Source organism: Hemibagrus wyckioides, linkage group LG28 (assembly GCF_019097595.1).
Source record: "Hemibagrus wyckioides isolate EC202008001 linkage group LG28, SWU_Hwy_1.0, whole genome shotgun sequence".
NCBI lineage: Eukaryota > Metazoa > Chordata > Actinopteri > Siluriformes > Bagridae > Hemibagrus > Hemibagrus wyckioides.
The window spans coordinates 12922362-12944523 of record NC_080737.1 but is presented as its reverse complement, the minus strand read 5'-3'; the positions used below and the strand labels follow the sequence as shown (position 1 = coordinate 12944523).

At 40.3% G+C, this 22162-nt stretch overlaps 1 protein-coding gene across 12 annotated transcripts in view; it reads right to left on the bottom strand.

Annotated features, from left to right (window-relative positions):
- Positions 1-22162, bottom strand: part of camkk1a (calcium/calmodulin-dependent protein kinase kinase 1, alpha a) — a 128542-nt gene that overhangs the window by 1853 nt on the left and 104527 nt on the right. For 10 of the 12 annotated variants that reach the window (XM_058383343.1, XM_058383338.1, XM_058383341.1 and 7 more), the window contains 8 exons: positions 21847-22046; positions 14645-14698; positions 14390-14463; positions 13106-13193; positions 11063-11191; positions 10419-10522; positions 3545-3592; positions 1-2968 (listed from right to left, as the gene is read on the bottom strand). The exon at positions 1-2968 is cut by the window's left edge and continues 1853 nt beyond it. In XM_058383343.1, coding sequence (XP_058239326.1) covers positions 2881-2968; positions 3545-3592; positions 10419-10522; positions 11063-11191; positions 13106-13193; positions 14390-14463; positions 14645-14698; positions 21847-22046 — 785 coding nt within the window. In that variant the 3' untranslated portion in view covers positions 1-2880. Of the gene's footprint in view, positions 2969-3544; positions 3593-10414; positions 10523-11062; positions 11192-13105; positions 13194-14389; positions 14464-14644; positions 14699-21846; positions 22047-22162 lie in introns of those variants that run through there. The other 2 variants (XM_058383346.1, XM_058383347.1) reach the window with 2 other exon arrangements.

The window sequence follows — 22162 nt, the reverse complement described above, 5'->3', positions numbered from 1 at the left end:
TAGACTATCAGATAGTGGTTTCCATCTTCTCATTCAAGTATCAGCTCATTGACCAAAACTGCAATTTCTGTCTTCGGTCCATATTTTCTATCCCTGATTTGTTTTTCCCCCCTCTGGCTTATGCTTGTGTTTAAAGGTTTAAAGGCAATAGTCTGGACGCTACTGGAAACCTCATCTGTGACGCCTCTGATCAAGAAAAACCTGGGAGGCTTGGTTTTTAAAACAATTTGCATAAAAAATATCAACGCTATCTCTGAATACGAGCAACTGTGTGGATTTTAACGGAATATTCGGACCCAAGTCTCAAACGGTGACCACGGCTCAATCCAGACACTTAAAGGAAAACTCCTCCTTGAAACCCACTGCATATGATCATATATCGAAATACACATACAGCTCAGCTTTGCTTGATGGTTTGTGACCATCCATCTTCCTCTTCATGACTTCAAATCTGGAGATTGGGCAGTGGTCTCTTATTGTTTTTGTTTTTTTTTCCCAGAGCTGTGTATAATATTCTTGTTGGTCAGCTGGGAGACGTAGCTATAGGACAGGAAGAATGAAGCACAAGAAACCCGTCAACGGTCTCAAGTGATCACGGATCACTGAGCAGACAGCTAGCTCCTTCAAAACAAGAGAGGAAGTGTTTATTCTCTCAGTCGGCATTCTGCCGCGGCGTTCAGTGTCACATTACCAAGAACTCCGACGCAGAGGTGACAGTATGCATCGGATTTAAATTCCTGAATGCACGCAAAGAGACACGGCTCAGCTAGGCGACGATTCATGAGACGGACAAGCTCGAGGTCGCTGACGGCAGGATTAGCATTAAAGCCTTGAAGATGAAGCTTTGGAACGGACGAGGAGGTGAAAGAGCTGGACTGAGGACTAAAGCGCTGCTGCATCGCTATCAGGATGCAATGGAACATGTAGGTGATGTAGTGAAAGTAGACCTAAAAAACTAAACTTAATGTCATTACAAAATAAAGGTTCGAGGTTTTATATTAATAAACAAGTTGTTCAAGGTGGATTTTTCCTTTAAGCGTGACGTTCAAACTCATTCTCTTCTAAACCAGATCTCTGAGTTTTAGTAACTCAATAAAAATAAAAAAGTGCTGTTATTAACGGTGCCAATAAAACACTAAACAGCTACACATCGATGTTGCCAGACATCATCATCACCCCGGCTGCCGAAAGCATGCCTTTTTCCCCCTCTCCACATAATATCTCCTGGGATTAATAGCCTGCTTTTAATTATGCCGAAGTCTAACAGTTTATAATAAAACAAATCATGTTGAGAAAAACATGCACGCTGTTTAATTAGCAGTTATTATGATTGGCACCATCAAGAGACATCACTGCAATATTCATCTGATCGGGAAAAAAAGAAAAAGGAATTATTGCTTCTTAACTGAATTGAAATGGAGGCCAATTAAAAGAAAAGGTTTGATTATCAGCAGCCTGCAGTTCCTGGGAAGAGTGATTTCATCTTCCTGACAGAGTGGGAATGTTGTAGAAATGTAATCCAGGACAGAGGGGAAGGGATTCGTTTTGAATAACAGAAGATGTGCTGGGCTTGATGCTAATCACCGCATTGAGACTGAGAGAAAGAGAGAGGGAAGGAGAAAGAGACAGAGAGAGGAAGACAGAGAGAGAGAAACACAGAGGGAGGGGGAGAGTGAGAGAGAGAGAGAGAGAAACAGACAGATCCTCTCGCTTTTCGACCCAAATACACACCCTCACTGACTTGTGTTTGTGTTTATGTATGCGCTTACGACACACAAACTGTCGGGCATCTCGTCAGTGTCTCTCGCTGACAAATTAGCGGCTGTGAGCGGCGCGACTCGGTAAACGATGACACATTCTGCTCCTGTAGCGAGACAATAGGACATTGTGACACATGATATGGTTTCTGTGATACTACGGTCTAAATGGAGGATTTGCAACATTCACCATCATGCAGTGTGCTAGTGATTTGTACGTGTGTGTGTGTGTGTGTGTGTGTGTGTTTCAAATGAGGAGCCCTCTAACACCTGCAGGTTAGCCCTATTCTGAAATGTGTGCTTGTGTGAGAATATCATAGCCCTCTCATAATGGCTGAGTTTTGCCCACTTGAATAAAAAAAAACACAACCTTCAATTAGTGTGTGTGTGTGTGTGTGTGTGTGTGTGTGTGTGTGTGTGTGTAAATATACCAAAATGGCGAGCAGTCCAAAACTGGCTGTGTGTACAATAAATATTACAGCAGTATGCAAAGCATAACAAGGCAGGACAACATCAAAGTTACATTACATTATGTACAAAATGCTTCTCTTCCCTTCTTTCACTTCTCTCTCTCTCTTTCTCTTTCTCTCTCTCTCTCTCTCTCTCTCTCTCTCAATATCCAAGTCCTTAAAATGAGTTTCGAGTCCTCTGGCTGTCCATCAATATAATGTTTGTCCTTCAACGATGCAGTCAAAAAAAAAAAAAAAATTGATTCGTGATGAATGACGAGAGAGCATGAGGAGGAAAAAAGAAAAAGAAAGGACATTCTGTCTCCAAAGCTTAGATATAAAACAAATCTGGATGTTCGTTAATGTTCCCTCGGACTCTCCGTGCAGCATCGCAGGTGGCAGGGGGAGTGGCTTTGCACAGTGGGCGTGGCAAAAGGAGGAGCAATATCCAGACAATCCAGACGTAAAGCTAGGATGGATGTGTTCATCACAAAGCAAGGTAGATCCGCCCAAACCACCAGCGGTCAAAAAAGGCTTCGGAAATAAGACACTTCATTCGAGAATTCAGATGCAGGTGGAAATAAATATATGGTCCTCTGCGGGTTGTGTTGATGTGATGATGAGCAAGATGATGAGTAAAAGGGCGGAGTTTTATGGCTGATGAGCACATACGCTTATGAGCGATCGTCAGAGGAGGGCGGTTCGTCTTCACGCAGGTCCTCGAGCTCCACCTCTCTCCCGGCTTCGCCGCTGCTACCTTTTCTGGAAGACACAAACACATAGAGGGATAATACGGTTAGCTTTGAATGAAATGTTGTAGTTTTACACAAACGTGGGATGTTTTCACACTTGGAGGAATGGATCTCGTTTGTGGGCGGAGCTGATTATTTTTATTACTTTAATATTGTTTTTTGGGGGTTACCGTATGGATTACTCCCAGATGTAAAAGTAGCTTTCAAACACTACTGAACTCGTGACCCCCGATTCTCAGGTGTGAAAACAACGTCAAAGTGAACTAAACAAATGTCGTTCGTTTCTTAGTTAGACACCGTAACCTCTAGCTTTCTGTGTAAATAAAAAGCTTGGCTGATGAAAAGATGGAGTCATGAGAACAGACAGAAATAACTCTGAGCCAGACGACAACATCCACAACAATATTCTGTAAGGGAATGATCAACATGTCTGGAGGTCGGGTTTGTTCCCGTCGGATAGCAATGAACAGATGGGGGGAGGGTGGGGGGGGCACGAATGCCACACAGTGGACAGGATGGACAATAAGGACATCCAAGCATGAAAACCCACAGCTAACAGCAACATCAGCTAACAACAAACCTTTACCTTAAAGAAGGGTGGAGTTTAAGAGAGGGACGAAACGGCCACGAGTCCCTGCAGCGGAGAGAGACAAGGTCAGAGGTCAAAGATTTTCAGAGGGGGAGCAAAAAAAAAAGCTGGGTACAACCCCCAGATTCTGAGCCCAAAGCGTTTCACTATGACTTACATCATCAACATGTGTGTGAATTTATTTTTGTCTTTCAGTATAACATGGAGTTTATTTGTTGCAAAAATTAGATTAGATAATGCTAAGCTAACATGAACCCCTTTTTTGCAACACAGTTGTTGACGTTTAATCAAATTATCAGACATTTTCAATCAGTGTAAACAAATGAATTATTGCTTCATCGCAACTCTGATATAAAACGAATCGGGACTCAGTGTGAGACGTTTTTCCTTCTGTTGGGGAAAAAACCTTATACAGAATTTTAGTGGATGAAGATAACAGCTATAAATTATAGCTGCTTATAAACAAGGACATGGGGCATCTCAGAGAGCAGAAATGGGTTTGATATCAACGTTTACTTTGAATATAGATATATCTGTGTGAAAATAAACTGTTTTCCTATGAATATATTGCCCCTAAATGGCTAGGAAATTCTTAATACACTGAGTGTCTACTTTCATATGAGCCATCACCACTGTGGAGAGAAACATGACAGAGAAATTCAATGCTGAACATCGACACCACAAAACAGGCACAGATTCCACTTCTTGGCATTTGGGGAAAAGAGTAAAACATGAACAGTGTTAATGCAGCGCTAGCTAACAGCGACAGCCACCATTTTCACCTTAATGAAAAGCCAAAATAAAACAGTGCAGGCTTTTATCAATCGCACTGAAAGTCTCCAAAATTTGCTTGAAATTTTCCACGTCATGAAAAATGAAGCAGACAGAATTCAGTCTTGAGCTTATTGCCCAGTTTTCTTGCTAATTTTTTATTTTGGGGGGGGGGGGGAATCGATAGATTGTGCACCTAAAGCAACGCTGACGAACAAAATTTCTTTAGAAAATTTCTTTAAAAAGTTTCAATCTGGAAAGCAGGACCTTTAAATTCCATTCGTTTTCAGACTTGGACCTGGACCTGTGTGAAAAACCATGTAAAATCTCAGTGGACAGCAAGTACATATAAGGGATATAATTCAATTTCCTTTATCTTATCGGCAACTACTAAGTATATTATTTGATATCAGGGGTTCAATGTCACACTAAAAGTGACTAAAAATGACTTTGACACAGAATTATCAATGAGATGCAAATCTGGTGTATAGAAAATGATTTAATTGACAGCTTAAAAAATGAAAACGATTTGATCAGACAGCAGCGTCAGGACGTTTCCTCCACTAGGGTGAGCTGTTGCGTCTTGCTTTTTTCGTGCAATTACAACAGCAAACAAGAACACGTGTGAAGAAATGATTACATCCTTCACAAACTCCCACTAATATACAGAGAACTGGATAATACACTCAGCACATGGACATTACTGTATTATTTCCTTTTCACTCGCTTTATTGTAGTGATTCAGAGGAAAAGCAACTGATTACTTATTAAAATACCTAAATATGTGATCTGTCACATTACATGTGGATCTGATTTCTTTAACCTTCATTTCAATGACACAACTAGCATACCACAGCTGTCTTCTCTTCAGTGCAGTGCTCTAGCCCAAGCTGCCACGTGATTACAGATCGTTAGACGGAAAATATTCATTTTAATGTTATCTCATTCATCAGACTACAAACTGTCGGATTAGCAAATAAAACTGTCGCTGTTGCTAATACTTGTTGCTTAGCATGAGCGTCTTGTCATAGGTAATAACCTAGCTAAATTTAAGCTGAAATATCATAGCTTGTCCTCGGCCCAATAGTTCTGCTAGACAGTTACGTCACCAATACACACAGTAAGACTGGAGTCTAATGAACATGAATGTGAGATTGAGTATCTCCCATGGTCATGACCAGTCACCAGAATGAATATTACTGAGCCAGTTTTGGTGTTCTAGAGAAGCCCGACATATCTGTTACCAGCATCATGTAGTGACCTGGCCACTGCTCTCTAAGAGGAATGGCCCAAAATCTCTCTGGTCACTGTGCAGGAATTGCATCGAGACAAAGTGATGCTGAATTGGCTGCTAAAGCAGGCACTATCCCATATGAATAAATTATACATATATATTTAGATTTAGAGTCACCAATCCACCTAAGGCAGGTTTGGGGACAAACCAAAAGACATTGACACACACACACACACACACACACACAGTGAATATGCAACGCTCACTAAGACATTCACACGGGCAACATGCTTAGAATAAAACCCTGGAGCTATAAAGCAGCAACGCTACCTGCTGTACTGCCCACATTACCACATCCTAATCAAAAAGATACCTTGACAGTTACAGATAATATATCAGAAAGTGGCTGGAGGAGAAAGGTGCAGAGCAGCATGAAGGCAGCACAGGCTGGCAGACAGGAGAAGAGAATCACACCATGTGGCGTCTAGCTGCTGTCCTTGGGTAAAACGTTCTGATGAGCTACATGCAGCAGAGGGGGAGAGGAATTTACTGCTTACTGTCAATCTGCTGCCGAGAGACACGGGAGTGAAGGGGGAGGGAGGGGGAGGGGGAGAGAGAGAGAGAGAGAGAGAGAGAGAGAGAGAGAGAGAGAAAGAGAAAGCACCAGCAAGAAGCCTGGCACATGTTCCTATTAAACCCTGAACAAATGGGAAAATATGCCGTATATCAAGCGTGCTAAAGATACCTGGATGTTGTACAATGTAATCAGGATCACGTGCTGAAAATACGGAGATAAGAACAGCGACTGCTGCTACTGTAGCTAGCCTTAGCTACGTTATTATCTCATGCTAACTCTCATGCAAGTATTAGCAACAGCCTTGTTTATTTGCTAAATCTTGTTCGTTTGTGAGTCTGATCAATTCCTCAGATAAACATAATGCTAAGATGAAAATTTTCCCTCGGATGTTCTTTAATCGTTAGTTAGCTGTGACAGATTAAGAGACCAAACAGAACACAGCTATTTCTGCTAGTCTTTACAGTGAAGGTTAAAGCCTTAGGGACCTTTTTTCTGCGGGCTCACTGTATCATTTATTCCTCACAAATAGTCAACACTGCGAGTGGAAAAAACCTCCGCACAGAACCGAAGCAGTCTGAGGTAATTCTTGAAAAACAGCGTACAGAGTTTAGACTCGGATGTAGCCACGTGACTATAGAGAGTGTTACACCAGATGATGGCTGTGATAACTGTGTGCTACACTGCATCTACATGCTACTGTAGTCATGGGAGTAGTTTCCTTGCAGCCTCTAGCAATTACAACCACCCCAATATTCACATCATGATCAACTGATGCGAGTCTATATTTATTTTGTAACCTGAACCGACTTGTTTGAATCAGATAAATATAGTAAAAGCTGAACAAATAAGTAACACAGTCCCTGTTTATGGCTGTTTGACCAGCAGAGCACAGGTAGCTTTTATAGATCTTCTGTTATCTTAGCTAAATTCTGAATTATTTGAATTGTTTTTCATTATCAACAGCAACAACTACAAGGTCGTTCACACTGGACATCCTGTCACAGTGCATTCTGTATTTTAGATTACTCTGTTGTCATTGGCTGAACGTTATCGAAATGTTATCTGAACATTATCTGAACGTTATCTGAACATTATCTGAACGTTATCTGAACATTATCTGAACGTTATCTGAACGTTATCTGAACATTATCTGAACGTTATCTGAACATTAGCTGAATGTTATCGAAATGTTATCTGAACGTTATCGGAATGTTATCTGAACATTATTGGAACGCTATCTGAACGTTATCAGAATGTTATCTGAACGTTATCTGATCATTATCTGAACGCTATCTGAACATTATCTGAACGCTATCTGAACATTATCTGAACGTTATCTGAACATTATCTGAACATTATCTGAACGCTATCTGAACATTATCTGAACGTTATCGGAACGTTATCTAAACATAATCGGAATGTAATCTGAACGTTATCTGAACATTATCTGATCATTATCTGAACGTTATCTGAACATAATCGGAACGTAATCTGAACGTTATCTGAACATTATCTGATCATTATCTGAACATAATCGGAACGCTATCTGAACATTATCTGAACGTTATCGGAACGTTATCTAAACATAATCGGAATGTAATCTGAACGTTATCTGAACATTATCTGAACGTTATCTGATCATTATCTGAACGTTATCTGATCATTATCTGAACATAATCGGAACGTAATCTGAACGTTATCTGAACATTATTGGAACGCTATCTGAACATTATCTGAACGCTATCTGAACTTTATCTGATCATTATCTGAACGTTATCTAAACATAAACGGAATGTTATCTGAACATTATCTGAACATTATCTGAACGCTATCTGAACATTATCTGAACGCTATCTGAACATTATCTGAACGTTATCTAAACATAATCGGAATGTAATCTGAACGCTATCTGAACATTATCTGAACGTTATCTGATCATTATCTGAACGTTATCTGAACATAATCGGAACGTAATCTGAACGTTATCTGAACATTATTGGAACGCTATCTGAACATTATCTGAACGCTATCTGAACTTTATCTGATCATTATCTGAACGTTATCTAAACATAATCGGAATGTTATCTGAACGTTATCTGACCATTATCTGAACGCTATCTGAACATTATCTGATCATTATCTGAACGTTATCTGAACGTTATCTGAACATTATTGGAACGCTATCTGATCATTATCTGAACTGAGGTGACATGAAGCATCGACATAATCCACACATCCAATGTGAACATCCTTGAATCGACCGAACTCTCCGCGCCACACTTCCATTCTTTTTAATTAGTTTCCACTTTGAATCGCAATAAATGAACATTATTAATAATCTAATGACACTGCAAATATAACCAAGATATTTATTTATTTATATATTTTTCTGTAATTCAAAATTATCATGAAGCATACCCCATTACACTTCAACCCCTACCCAATGTTCAAACCAAATCTACACCCATGACTATACTGTACACACTACTACAAGGACTATGATGTTGTATGCAGGATATACTAGCGCTAGGTATATACCAGGATAAAGGCATGTCATCTGACACACAGATTCAATGAGACAGCAAGAGAAAGAAATTCAAAAGCGAGTTTGAGTGAGTGTGAGATGTGATCTTAATAAGGAAGACAGGGAATATAGAGGTCATGACATGCATTCGGTTTATTCTCACCAGACATCCAGCCCTGCTTCTCCTATGCCTCGTTAAAATAAAATCCAGGCTAGAAAAATAGCCCGCAAAAAAATAAAAAATAAAAATGACATAAATAATTGACACACACTATGAGTCAGGATTGCTTCTGCAGGGCACCATGAGGGGAAAATGAACTCGGAAAGGACTCTGAGAGCACCGCGTATTTCCAACATGAAATGCTAAAGAAGAATAGAGTGGAGGTAAATGTCATGAATGCTACTATGGAAACGCATGTTAGCAGTTTGAGGTTAAGGTAATGGGTGGTTATTAGCGTGGTTATTAACCTGTATACCTCTTTAAATAGTGAAGTGAGGTGCTTCAAATCATCCTGGGAGAGAGAAAAGGGTTTGAAAATGAGAGGAAAAGCACATCAGCTGAAATGACTGACCTTGGTTAAAGAACAAAACAGTCGGTAACATAAAAAAAACCCCATCTTATTCCTAGTCTTAAATGCGTATCTCCAGTAAAAGTCAACAAAAACATGAACCTAAGCTGAACTGTCTCTTATTTTGATCATTTTGGAGTTTAAAAAAATAGTAATTACTACAGGTATACTGCCATTAATAAAAAATAAAGCTGTAGCTCAGGCAATGGCCGTGTCCTGGGGGCGGGGCTTATGTCATTCTGTGATTCTCATGCTGTAAACAATTCAATTCAAATCTAATCAGTTTTATCGGCATAGAACTTTTTACTGTGGACAAAAATGGTCACAAAGCTTTACATGAATGAGTAATGAGTAAGTCAGGGGGGACAGGGGAAAAGGAAAAACTCCCTGAGACGACATGAGGAAGACACCTTGACAGGAACCAGACCTAAAAGGGAAGCCATTGTCATCCGGGTGAAACTGTGTAAACAGGAGCATATGAACAAGTTATTAACTCTTCGACGAGACTTTAGTAACATTGCTCATCCATCTGACAGAGAATCGGTTGTTTACCCAGCACTAGTGTGAGACCAGGTCAAAAACCAGTTGAGGATGCAGAAGATAGGGATAGGTGGAGGGACATGATTCGCTGTGGAGACCCCTGAAGGGAAAAGTCGAAAGAAGAAGACTTACACTTTTCCAGAGAGACTTACATTTTTATATCGTTTTACACACAACTGAGCAATTGAGGGTTAAGGGCCTTGCTCAGGGGCCCAGCAGTGGCAGCTTGGTGAACCTGGGATTCGAACTCACAACCTTCCAATCAGACATCCAACACCTTAACCACTAAGCTACCGCATCCCCTCATACTTAAGTTCTGTGTACCTCACTGTTGCGCTTTGTCTTCCTTTGAAAGGCTTACTCTATGTTTTCCTGTCATGGTTTGTCTTCAGTAAAAGTCTTCACCTGCATCTGCCACCTCTAACGTTCCCTGACAAACCCTCAGTTTCAGTATGTGAGCTGTTAGACAGTATAATTGTCATATCACACTATATTTTTCTCCCTATTCCATCCTTAAAGGAAAGGAAAGGAAAAACCGATTGCTGGAGGTTGATTTTGATGGCTCACTCAAATAGCATCTTGTTACCGAGTGGCTGTCGAGGCCGGCACTGAGAGAGAGAAAGAGAGTGCAGAAGTATGTTGCTGTATAAACTCACATGAGCAGGCTGCCTGGGGCAGACATGGACCTTTCTTCCCTCCTGCTGGGACATTCAAACGGGTTCCCGAAAGAGCGCTTCCGCAGCATGGCCTTCACCAGGATCTATTCCCAACACAAAGATCGATTAATAGAGCACGAGAAAGAGAAATGACTAAAGGGGTTTAGTATGTAATTTTGAAAATACGAACTTGCTGCTCACAAGACACCCAAAAAAAATGATGATAAATGACGAAAAAGATGGAATAAGGATAGAGTGTTTGTGTTACAGTCTCTCCACTGCTACATCCCAAACCCTATGCTACTACAGCATGTCATCTGTGGTAAATTTAGCTCTATTTCATCTCTCTTAACCTTCAGAGGCAGTGAGAATCACCTGGACACCTCTTATGTCGAGACGTTTCACAAAGTCCTATAGTGACAAATAGTGCTGTATTTGGAGAGAAAAATAAAAACATACAGACATATTTCTCTTTCTTCTTCATTTTCTATTGTGCGCATGACCGAGTCACAAAACTCTAAAGATGATGAAACCGTTACGCATGATTAAGATCCCTTCGTTAAAAGCCTGATACTATTAATTCATATCGTGTAGTTAATATACACTAGAATAACATTGTATTGTGTTTTAGTACATTTACTCACCACAGCAGACAGGCTGGGAACAAATTTGACCGAGTTCTGGATATCCTCTTCAGTGACCTCCACCACAGTGCAGTGTTCTTCTTCTAAAGGCAACGGGTCAGTACCATCCTGTGTGACCCAGGGGTCCAGCTGTAGACACACAATCACATATATGTATATACTGTGACCTCTTCTGTGATGGACATAAAGGAGCAAACCCATCCAATCTAACACAACAGCACAAAATGGATAATTAATGTCTATGGTCCTTGGTGGTCCAGTGGCAGGATCCTGTGCTCTCACTGCCATGGCCTGGGTTCGATTCTCAGGAGACTGAGGCACTGAGGACAAAATGGGAGGGTTGTGTCAGGAAGGGCATCCGGTGTAAAACCTGTGCCAAAATCAAATATGCAGATTGGATCCACTGTGGTGACTACGAACAGGGAGAAACCGGAGGATGACAACAGCGTCTACGGTACGGAAGGTCACCAAGACTGTTGTTGAAAGTCTAATCAAATTAGTGTAGAAAAAGTGAGAGAAATAGAAAAGGTGATTTCTCTGTTGATTTCACTGTGTAAAAAGGGAAAGAACTGGCAGGTACCCCAAGCTGAAATTGCAAGCTGAAGAGGTGTTCAATCAACATTATCCCGAAAGGTTCTGAAATGAACGTACACTGCTGTTGATATTGTTCTTTCGGCTGCTCCCTGTTTGGGGTCGCCACAGCGGATCATTTGGTCCGCATATTTGATTTGGCTCAGGTTTTCCTTCCTGACACAACCCTCCCATTGAATCCGGCACTGAGAGCTAACTCTTCTGCAGCAATGACAGCGTGGGATCTTGCCGCTGGACCACCAGGAAGCCCTGAAAAACTAAAAGTTTTTAAAAATAAGTCATATATATATATATCAAAAGAGAACAAGCAGAGCTCTAGAAGTTGTCTCCAGGGTTACTCAAGGGAGTCCTGATTTAATGGAACGTTTCACATATGGGCAACTGACACACACTCATACAGTACAAACACAGCGGCTTTAAAACAGGACCAGAGTCTCCACTTCTGACTGATTCACAGTTTTACTTCTAGATTAGGGCTTTCCAATCTTATCCACCTCGAATACAGCAATATTACATACATTCAATACATCAAACGGAGCTAAATATGCTTGAACATTTCATTAGACCAAGAATGTCCAGAATATTCTGGTGACGGTGCAGGTTTTCATTCCAGGAAGCAGGATTCCTCCTTTTTAATCAGTGGATCTTGGCTTTCAGTAGTCACAGGTCTGGCTTCTGCTTGGTTGGAATGAAGCCACAACATTCTGGATAATGTTCAAGCATATGCAGCTTTACATTTGGGATGCTGAATGCACATAGTATTGCTGTGTTCGAGGCAAAGAGGCAACATATAATTCCGAGTCTTTAGCTGGTAAAAGCCACAGAAAACACTTCCAACTTGTCTGGTGCAAAGTGCACCTTTATACTAAAGCTGTACTCAGTTACTATGCAGAGCCAGTACTTGGTTCAATCCATAACTCTGACTAAACTAATCCCTGTTTTGAAAACTCACAAACATTAGCTATGAATGAATGAGTTCTTAATGCTACTCGCTAATGTCTCCTGGCTAGCTTGCTGCTAGCGCTACTCTCTACTGTCTTCTGTTTTTGCTGTGCTGTATTTCGGCCCAAAACATTACCTGAATGTTTAGCAGACAAGTACTTGTAGACATTCAAGCCTCTAACTGTGCTGTACAAGTGCACTTAAAGCTTTACGTGCCCTGACAAAGCAAACAAAAGAGATGCCTTCGGAGAACGTATTCATATTTTTGTCCACTGTGCATGTCGAGTACGGAGAGGTGGAAATGACGGCATTACAACTGGCAAGTTACTACTTACAATGCAAGGCAAAGGCAGACGCAGCATACACAACATATTCAATGGAATACTCCGGTATTTTGGTGTTTGCCTAGATGTGAAGTATCCTAATATTTTTCCACAAGAAGCCCTTCTGAATAAACACAATCGAAATCAAAGCTGCATAATCTGCCATTTCGTTCCCGCATTATCTCACCTTAATCTGAGGAATGGTAATCCTGGTGTCAGGGTTCTTGTCCAGCATTTTCAGGATCAGATTCTTCAGGTCTTCACTGATAGCTGGCCTGCAGGAAATAAACAAGCATCAGTAAGAGGAGTATCATCAGCTGGGTTCACTGATGACCTTTATCTATATAAGTTGCATCATTTGACCATTTTAACTCTTTTTCCCTTGGCCGAAAATGGAATTTGTGTCTGTTTCGTGGCACTGAATGTCTCTGTCACGTCAGACTCCAAAGTGGTGATTAATAGCATTCATATTAATATGAAAGTAGACAATCAGGGCTTTTATGAGTATTTCTGTTTTTACCTAGCCTACTAGGAGCAATATATTCATAGAAAAGTTCCAAATAAACAAATCTTTAAAATAAATGCTTATATCAAACCCATTTCTGCTCTAGATGCCCCAAGTGCTTATTCATAAGCATCTAAAATTCGAAGCTGTTATCTTAAATTCTGTGTAAGATTTCTGTCCTGACTCACTTTATATCAGACATGTGATGATAATAATTCATTCCTTATGTTTGTACTGATTTAAAGGTGGATTTTTCTTGTAAAAACGGTTAAAAATGTTGGTCTGAGATACTTAAAAAGCGTCTCTAAAGAGGTTCCTAGGTTCTTAAAAAGGCGATGTACGTAAAAGAAAATGTATGTAATGTGCACAGAGAGAATGTCTTATTGGTTCACATGGAGACTCGCAGACTTATGTGCCTTGACATCAGCATAAAGTAAGGGAGCGTGTGTGTGTGTCTGTGTGTGCGTGTGTGTAGGTGTAAGAAGCTCTCAAGAAAGTGCTTTCATTAGCTGATGACAACCTGTCCAATCACACACTCAAGCTGCCAATCTTCCTGATAGTCCTCCTGTCTCACAAAAAGAAGAAGAAGAAGAAAAAGAAACACCCGCACATTCATCACACACACACTCTGTCTGACGCTTGAAAGACCTCAGAAAAAGCTCGGTTTAAATGAAGAATCGAATGGAGACACGGAGGCTTGCGGCGAAGCCTCTCAGCTGTTCTCTTTAGTTCTCTGCCTGAGCTGACAAGAGAGACGAAGAAAAGCTTTTGTTGTTCATTCACATCTCCGTATCCCTCCCTCCACAGCCAAAATTAATATTCCTGCAGCCTTAATGAGTCCACGTTCAATCTGAACGCACAAACATGGAGCCATTTAGAATTCACGGATCGTCCGTCGTCCTGTCCCTCTGCTCTGCGTCTCTCTGACGGATTACAAACAGGTGGAGATCGGGAAGAGAAACTCACGTCTCGGGGAACTCCACAGGCTTGCTCCTGATTTTGTTATGCAGCGCCAGGATGTACTCATCGATAAAAGGACACTGGGGACAGAGAAACGGAGAGGAGATTATGCATCAACTTAGCCGTAAATCCAAGATGAGATCAGGAGCGTTCCGGGCAGAAAATCAAACATGCTACATGCTGGTTATTTCTTTAACACATTATATATATATATATAAATAAAAAAATCGTCTTCTTTTTCTATCCTGAAGAAGGTCTTACCTTCCCAAATACAAAACAGTAGAGTGTCACTCCCATTGCCCACACATCAAGAGCCTGCAACAGAGCACAGATACTGATATTACAACACACATTACATGTTCTCTGTTCAGTCAAATCAGTAATTTGTCTATTCAGTATTCAGTATTAATGCAGAAATCGCATCTGAGACATGACTACAGACTTTATTCAGACAGTTGTGAGAGAATTGCATTTGTAGGCCAGAGTTTGTGATTCTGTTGTTATTGTTTTGTAGTTTCATATAACCACGAATACGATCAGCTCATCTTTCAGACCTCTTTGAGGAAAACTAGATTGCCAAAAGTTTTGGGACACCCCTCCAAATCACTGAATTCAGGTGTTGTTTTTCGGGGTTGGGCTCGGCCCCTTAGTTCCACTGAAAGGAACTCTTAATGCTTCAGCATACCAAGACATGTTTCCCAAAGATGTTCCATCAGGTTGAGGTCAGGACTCTGTCAAGTTCCTCCACACCAAACTCGCTCATCCATGTCTTTATGGACCTTGCTTTGTGCACCGGTGCGCAGTCATGTTGGAACAGGAAGGGGTCATCCCCAAACTCTTCCCACAAAGTTGGGAGCATGAAATTGTCCAAAATGTCTTGGTATGACGAAGCATTAAGAGTTCCTTTCACTGGAACTAAGGGTCCAAGCCCAACCCCTGAAAAACAACACCTGAATTCAAGGATTTGGAGGGGTGTCCCAAAACCTTTGCACATATCTCCTACTTGCATAAAAACTACATATCTACTAACGTGCATTTTTCAGGTGTTTAAAAGCAGCGGTGGTCAAGGTGCAACTCAAAACGTAGCATATAATCATATAAATGAAGAGCCTGTGCATCGCCCAATTCTGAACACGAGTAACTTTCCTCTACAAATTAATGACACTCTCGGACCCAAGTTGCCGATCCGAATGCGGCCCCGTGACGTTCGCTGCTTGTTTCGTATCAATAACAGTTTTATTTGATGCGAGAACAGATTCTTTCTCTCTCTCCAAGATTTTCAGTCGGCATTCGGAGCAGCTGGTCCTGAATCCTTTCATCCTCCAAACACACGAGTCTGTCTGAATGACTGAGTATCTGCCCGAGTCTCTGAAGGCTGAGCTAAATCAGTCTAGCTGGAGTTGAATAGAGAAAGGATGTGTGTATGTTTTTCAGTACTGATGGTTCAGGAACTAACGGCTCTTTTCTATCAGATGATGTGGTTATTAATGTCAAGTTCCCCATTATCTGTGGTGAACATCATTCAGAACAAATACAAATACAAAATACAGGAGCTGGGAATTTTGAACATTTTACTAAATACTTGCTTTATTTAACCGCACATAAAACTAGCACATTTTGTGATTTGTTTGACCAATCAGTGCGTTCAACCTTCACTCATCCGTCCCTGTTCAATTCTCTTGATATCCTGTTGAGAAGGAAGTGTACCGGATAAGTCATCCATTATTGAAGATTTTCCAGGAACAGCATGCCATATGTCGCTGCAATTTACCAAGAATTACAATTTTATATTGATTTAAACTGAAACAAAATTGTTCCTGAGCAAAATGGCTGCAGTATGTTCTAGGGAAAAGAAGAAGAAGAAGCCTATTTTCATCACAGCACAGTGAAATGCTTTTTTCTTATATCCCAGTTATGGAGGTGGAGATAAGAGCACAGGGGCAGCTACGATACAGCACCCTGGAGCAGAAAGGGTTTAAGGGCCTTGCTCAAGGGCTCAATAGGGGCAGCTTGGAAGTGCAGGGGCTTGAAGCCTGACCTTCTGATCAACAAACCCAGAGCACTTGAGCTACAACTGCAGCCCAGTGAGGATGACTTTAGTCTCAGCTACTGTCAATCACAGCGATGCTGGATATCTGAAGCTCATGTATATGGAAGAAGATGACTGTCCCGTCCTGTCCTGTCCTGACATTCTATATCCAGCTTAAAAAGACTTCAATTAACTGCACAAAAAAATACCTCACTATCCGAATCCACAATATACTCAGATCACACTTCTGGCTAAAAACAATGACTTTCTGCGAATCCCACTGAGACTCTATACTTGCTTTAAAGAAACTTTAATAAATAAATAAGCATAAACACGCAAGGTAACATTGCCGGTTATAGTACACAGATACTGGCACTTGAATTTGGATATTTTCTACTAGGGATTTAAAAATGAAATGAAGCATAAAATTGGTCCAGTAGTCGACGGTGCGGCATCGATTTCCAAACCTAGTCACGATTCACATTGAAAAGAAAAAAAGAGTGGGAAAAAATGATATGGTGGTCAAAAATCAATGCCCGCAACAATCAAAGTACATTCCCCGGATTGTACACACGTGTGGGTGTGTGTGTAGAGAAGGAAAGAGAGAGAGAGAGAGAGAGAGAGAGAGAGAGGGAAGAGAGGAGAGAGAGAAGAGAGAATGCAAGAAATCCTGACAGAAGCACTACTGTATGCAGTGCTGCCATGTGTGAATACACTCAAAATTCCTCTCATCGCTTTCGATAATTAGATTTTGATAGCTAAGAAGATCTAAATCATCTAAAAGCTGTTATAAACAATTATTCCTACACCAGATTTCTGCTCTCTTAAAAATAACAACACAAAACAATGCAGCTCAACATGCTACCTTCTGCGCCGTGAAGACTTTCCCAGGGTGGAAAAACTCATTCAGATCTGATTTAGGAATTGAATCACATCACCGAATCTCTGAATCAGATCCGTAGCGAATTGAATCGCATTCAGTTGCTACATGTTTAATCATATCAGATACGTACAGTATATGCGCCGTGAATTGTATTGTGAAAATCAATATTTAGACAGGTGCTCCGATTCCTCTGACGCCGATATTCTCTGCCCCAAATAAACAAAGAATAAACAGGTCTACAAAGAAGTGTCAAAACTGCCGCTTTAACATGATGCTAATGGTAATTATGATTCTACACGAAAACGAAGACTGTAATTAGCAGCATTAGGATTACAGCAGAGTTTGTTTGCTATCCAACATGTTCAGCAGGTGGAGCAGCGGATGATCAGTGAAAATGTGGGGCATGTGCAAACGTGTGGTGGTTTCCACAGGGAACGTTAGACAAGCGACTTGTTTAGGAAAAATTAGGTCTTATGTCATGTTATGCCACGTTATGTCATGTCATGTTATATTACGCCATGCTATATAATGTCATGTTATGCTATGCCGTTATGTCATGTTATGCTATATTATGCCATGCTATGTTAGGTCATGCTATGTCATGTTATGTTATGTCATGCTATGCTGTTATGTCATGTTATGCTATATTATGCCATGCTATATAATGTCATGTTATGCTATGCCGTTATGTCACGTTATGCTACATTATGCCATGCTATGTTATGTCATGCTATGTCATGTTATGCCAAGTTACATCATGTCATGTTATGCTATATTATGCCAAGACTTTCCCATGGTGGAAAAACTCGATCATATTTAATTAGATATGAATTGAATCAAATTAGGAATCGAATCATATCACTGAATCTTAATTGCATTAAGTTGCTACATATTTAAATCATATCATACATGCATCATTACAGTATATGCTCCGTGCATCATCATCTATATCATCTAATATCAAAATAAAAATAAGATATTTCTGTTATAGCTACAGTTTTTGCAAGTGTGTTTACATTCGATCAAGACAGATAGGAAGGAAACATGGCATGGATGTCAACTGCCTGCATAATTTTGTGTATATAAAGACATCTAAACAATGAAGCATGCTGTCCAGAAAGCCCTATGATGACTTTCCCCAAAAACTTGATCATATTAAATTAGGTCTGAATCGAATCAAATTGGGAATCGAATCATGTAAACGAATCACTGAGTCAGACTGAATCGTATCATATACTGTCAAAGGAAAATAAGATATTTTTGATAAAGCTACAGTTTTTACAAGTGTGTTTAAAGTCAGTCCCACCACATAGAGAGGAAACATGGCATGAATGTCAATTGCCTTCGTAATTTTGTGCATATAAAGCCCAGCTCAGCTCAGCATGCTATCAAGAAAGCGCGACCTTCTGCGCCGTGAAGACTTTCCCATGCTGGAAAAACTCAATGATATTGAACCAGATTCATAATGTTGTCTATGTCAACACATCTAGAGCTTCGTACCCACTACAAAAAAAAAAAAATCTCTATATTTCTATAGTGACAATGGAGACAAAGACATTCCCCAAACTACAGCTTTAAAGCTACAGCATTGATCATGAGACCTTACATGACTGTCATGCTGTCACTGGGAAATGTGCGAGAGCTTGTGTACAAACATGCTGACCTTTGAAACGTAGACTGCAGTCTATTGTTCCGAACAAGGAGAGAGAGAGAGAGAGAGAGAGAGAGAGAGAGAGAGAGAGACATACACAAGAGGCCGGCACACATTACTGTATATAGGAGGCATATAATAAACCCATTATGGAGTTTATCACTAAATCTGCACTGCAGTGGATATCACGGTTTTCATCAGTATGCGTGACGAGATGCTGAGCTAGCAACTGGAATTATCCAGACTCTTAATCGCTAGCCGTCAGCACAAAGTTCATTACAAGCCCAAAGGCAGTATTGACTCCTTCCATTAGATCAGAGGCTTATCTCTGAACAATGTGCAGTGATACACTGCTCAGCTCGCAGCTAGGTGACACTGGCGTGCTAGACTGGTGTGTGTGTGTGTGTGTACAGAAAATCCCCTGAGAGTAAACGCTAGAGCATGCTAGTCACAGAACTGCTCAAGGGCTTGCGGAAAAACTGCTTACAGAATTCTTTAATTGAGTATTTTCAGATGTTCTTGTGCTGTAGACTTGTCGGAAATATTCCCCAAATCTCCATTAGCCTCCATCACATTCATCAGTGACATTTTGCTGCTTAATGTTCAGGTTACTGGCCTGTAGTTTACAACCCACACAGAATACGTTTCATATCGGCGCGAAGCACATTAAGACCTCCTGTTGTACTGTAATGACTATTATACAGTTCACATACATGACTTTCACACTGCTGTTGCAATGCTAAAGCTAAAAATACAGCATGGAGGCAACAGAGGAAGGCTAAATCATGTGTGTGAGCTACATAACAGTCATTACAATACATAACAGGGGTCTTATTGTGAAAAGCTGCAGCAGTACCTCTGACTCAGAGGTATTCAAACTGTGGGGCATGAAGGAAAGGTGTGTGTGTGTGTGTGTTGGGGGGGTATTTAAATATTTAAAATACTGTACCAGCCCTGTGCCAATGTTTTGCGTAGGCGCTCCACTTTTTAAAACTACAGTGAAATGAGCTATCACTCAAAATTTATATAAGAAACGATCTTTTTATTTTTATATAATCTAAAGAGCAGATGAGAAAATCAATATTTAGACAGGTGCTCTGATTCCTCTGACGCCGATATTCTCTGCCCCAAATAAACAAAGAATAAATAAGTCTACAAAGAAGTGTCAAAACTGCCGCTTTAACATGATGCTAATGGTAATTATGATTCTACACGAAAACGAAGACTGTAATTAGCAGCATTAGGATTACAGCAGAGTTTGTTTGCTATCCAACATGTTCAGCAGGTGGAGCAGCGGATGATCAGTGAAAATGTGGGGCATGTGCAAACGTGTGGTGGTTTCCACAGGGAACGTTAGACAAGCGACTTGTTTAGGAAAAATTAGGTCTTATGTCATGTTATGCCACGTTATGTCATGTCATGTTATATTACGCCATGCTATATAATGTCATGTTATGCTATGCCGTTACGTCATGTTATGCTATATTATGCCATGCTATGTCATGTTATGTCATGCTATGCCGTTATGTCATGTTATGCTATATTATGCCATGCTATGTCATGTTATGCTATATTATGCCATGCTATATAATGTCATGTTATGCTATGCCGTTATATCACGTTATGCTATATTATGCCATGCTATGCCGTTATGTCATGTTATGCTATATTATGCCATGCTATGTTATGTCATGTTATGTCAAGTTATGTCATGTCATGTTATGCTATATTATGCCATGCTATATAATGTCATGTTATGCTATGCCATTAGGTCATGTCGTGCTATATTATGCCATGCTATGTTAGGTCATGCTATGTCATGTTATGCTATGCCGTTATGTCATGTTATGCTATATTATGCCATGCTATGTTATGTCATGCTAGGTCAGGTTATGCTATATTATGCCATGTTATGCTATAATGCGTAATGTTATTCTGTGCTATGGTATGCCATGTTATGCTATGCCATGTTATGGCATGCTATGCCATGTTATGGCATGCTATGTTGTGTCATGTTATGCCATGTTATGCTATGTTACGTAATGTTATACTATGTTATGCAATGTCATTTCATGTTATGGCAAGCTGTGTATACTATGCCATGTTATGACATGCTATGTTAAGTCATGTTATACCATGCCATGTTATGGCATGCTATGTTGTGTCATGTTATGCAAGTCTGTTATGCCATGTTATATTACGTAATGTTATACTATGTTATGCAATGTCATTTCATGTTATGACATGCTATGTTATGTCATGTTATGCCATGTCATGTTATGACATACTATGTTATGTTATGCCATGCTCTGGTATGTCATGCTATGCTATGCCACGTTATGTTATGCTATGTAATGTTATGCCATGTCATGTTATGCCAAGCTGTTATATCATGTCATGCTATGTCATGTCTTGCTATGCCATGTCATGCTATGTTATACTATATCATGTTATGTCATGTTTTGTTATGCTATACCATGTTGTCATGCCACGCTATGCTATATAATGCTGACTGAAGACTTCTTTGAAAAATGCTACATCAGATATTACACATATTACACATTAGATAGAAGACAAGAGCAGTGTGGAATATATTAATATAAAGAAGTGGAATATTTAATTGCTATTTAAAACTGTTCATTTGTTCAGCTGTTCTATGTCTTGTATCAATGTCAAAGTGTTGGCACTGCATCACCTATCTGTATTACACACTAATATAAAAAGAATCGAGTAAAATCATAAGAAGAATAGAAGCATTCAGTTTTAGTGTATGCATCAAGTGCATGCTGCTTAAAATTTCAGCATCCCAACATAAAAAAATAACATTCCCGAGTCTTTCCGAGATTAGTTGATGGCAGTGTTTTGCTAGAACAGGAAGGTTACACAGCCAGTGTGTTTACCTTTCCGCTGAAGCTCTTGCGGTTGTCAGACAGAGTCTCCGGGGCCATGAAAGCCGGCGTCCCTGCCGTGCTGGAGAGCAAGGCATCGTTACCCTCGAACTGGTTACTAACACCAAAATCAGCAATCTTCACATGGCCGTCATCTCCGAGCAACAGATTCGAAGGCTTGATGTCCCGGTGGACGATCTTCTGATAGTGCACTGAGGAAGAGAGGAAAAGGAGAGCAAAAAAAAATTCTATCATCACACAATACCGTTGCATAACATGCTTCATGCTACCTTCTTCTGCAAAGGGTATGTTTAATGATTCTGAGGAT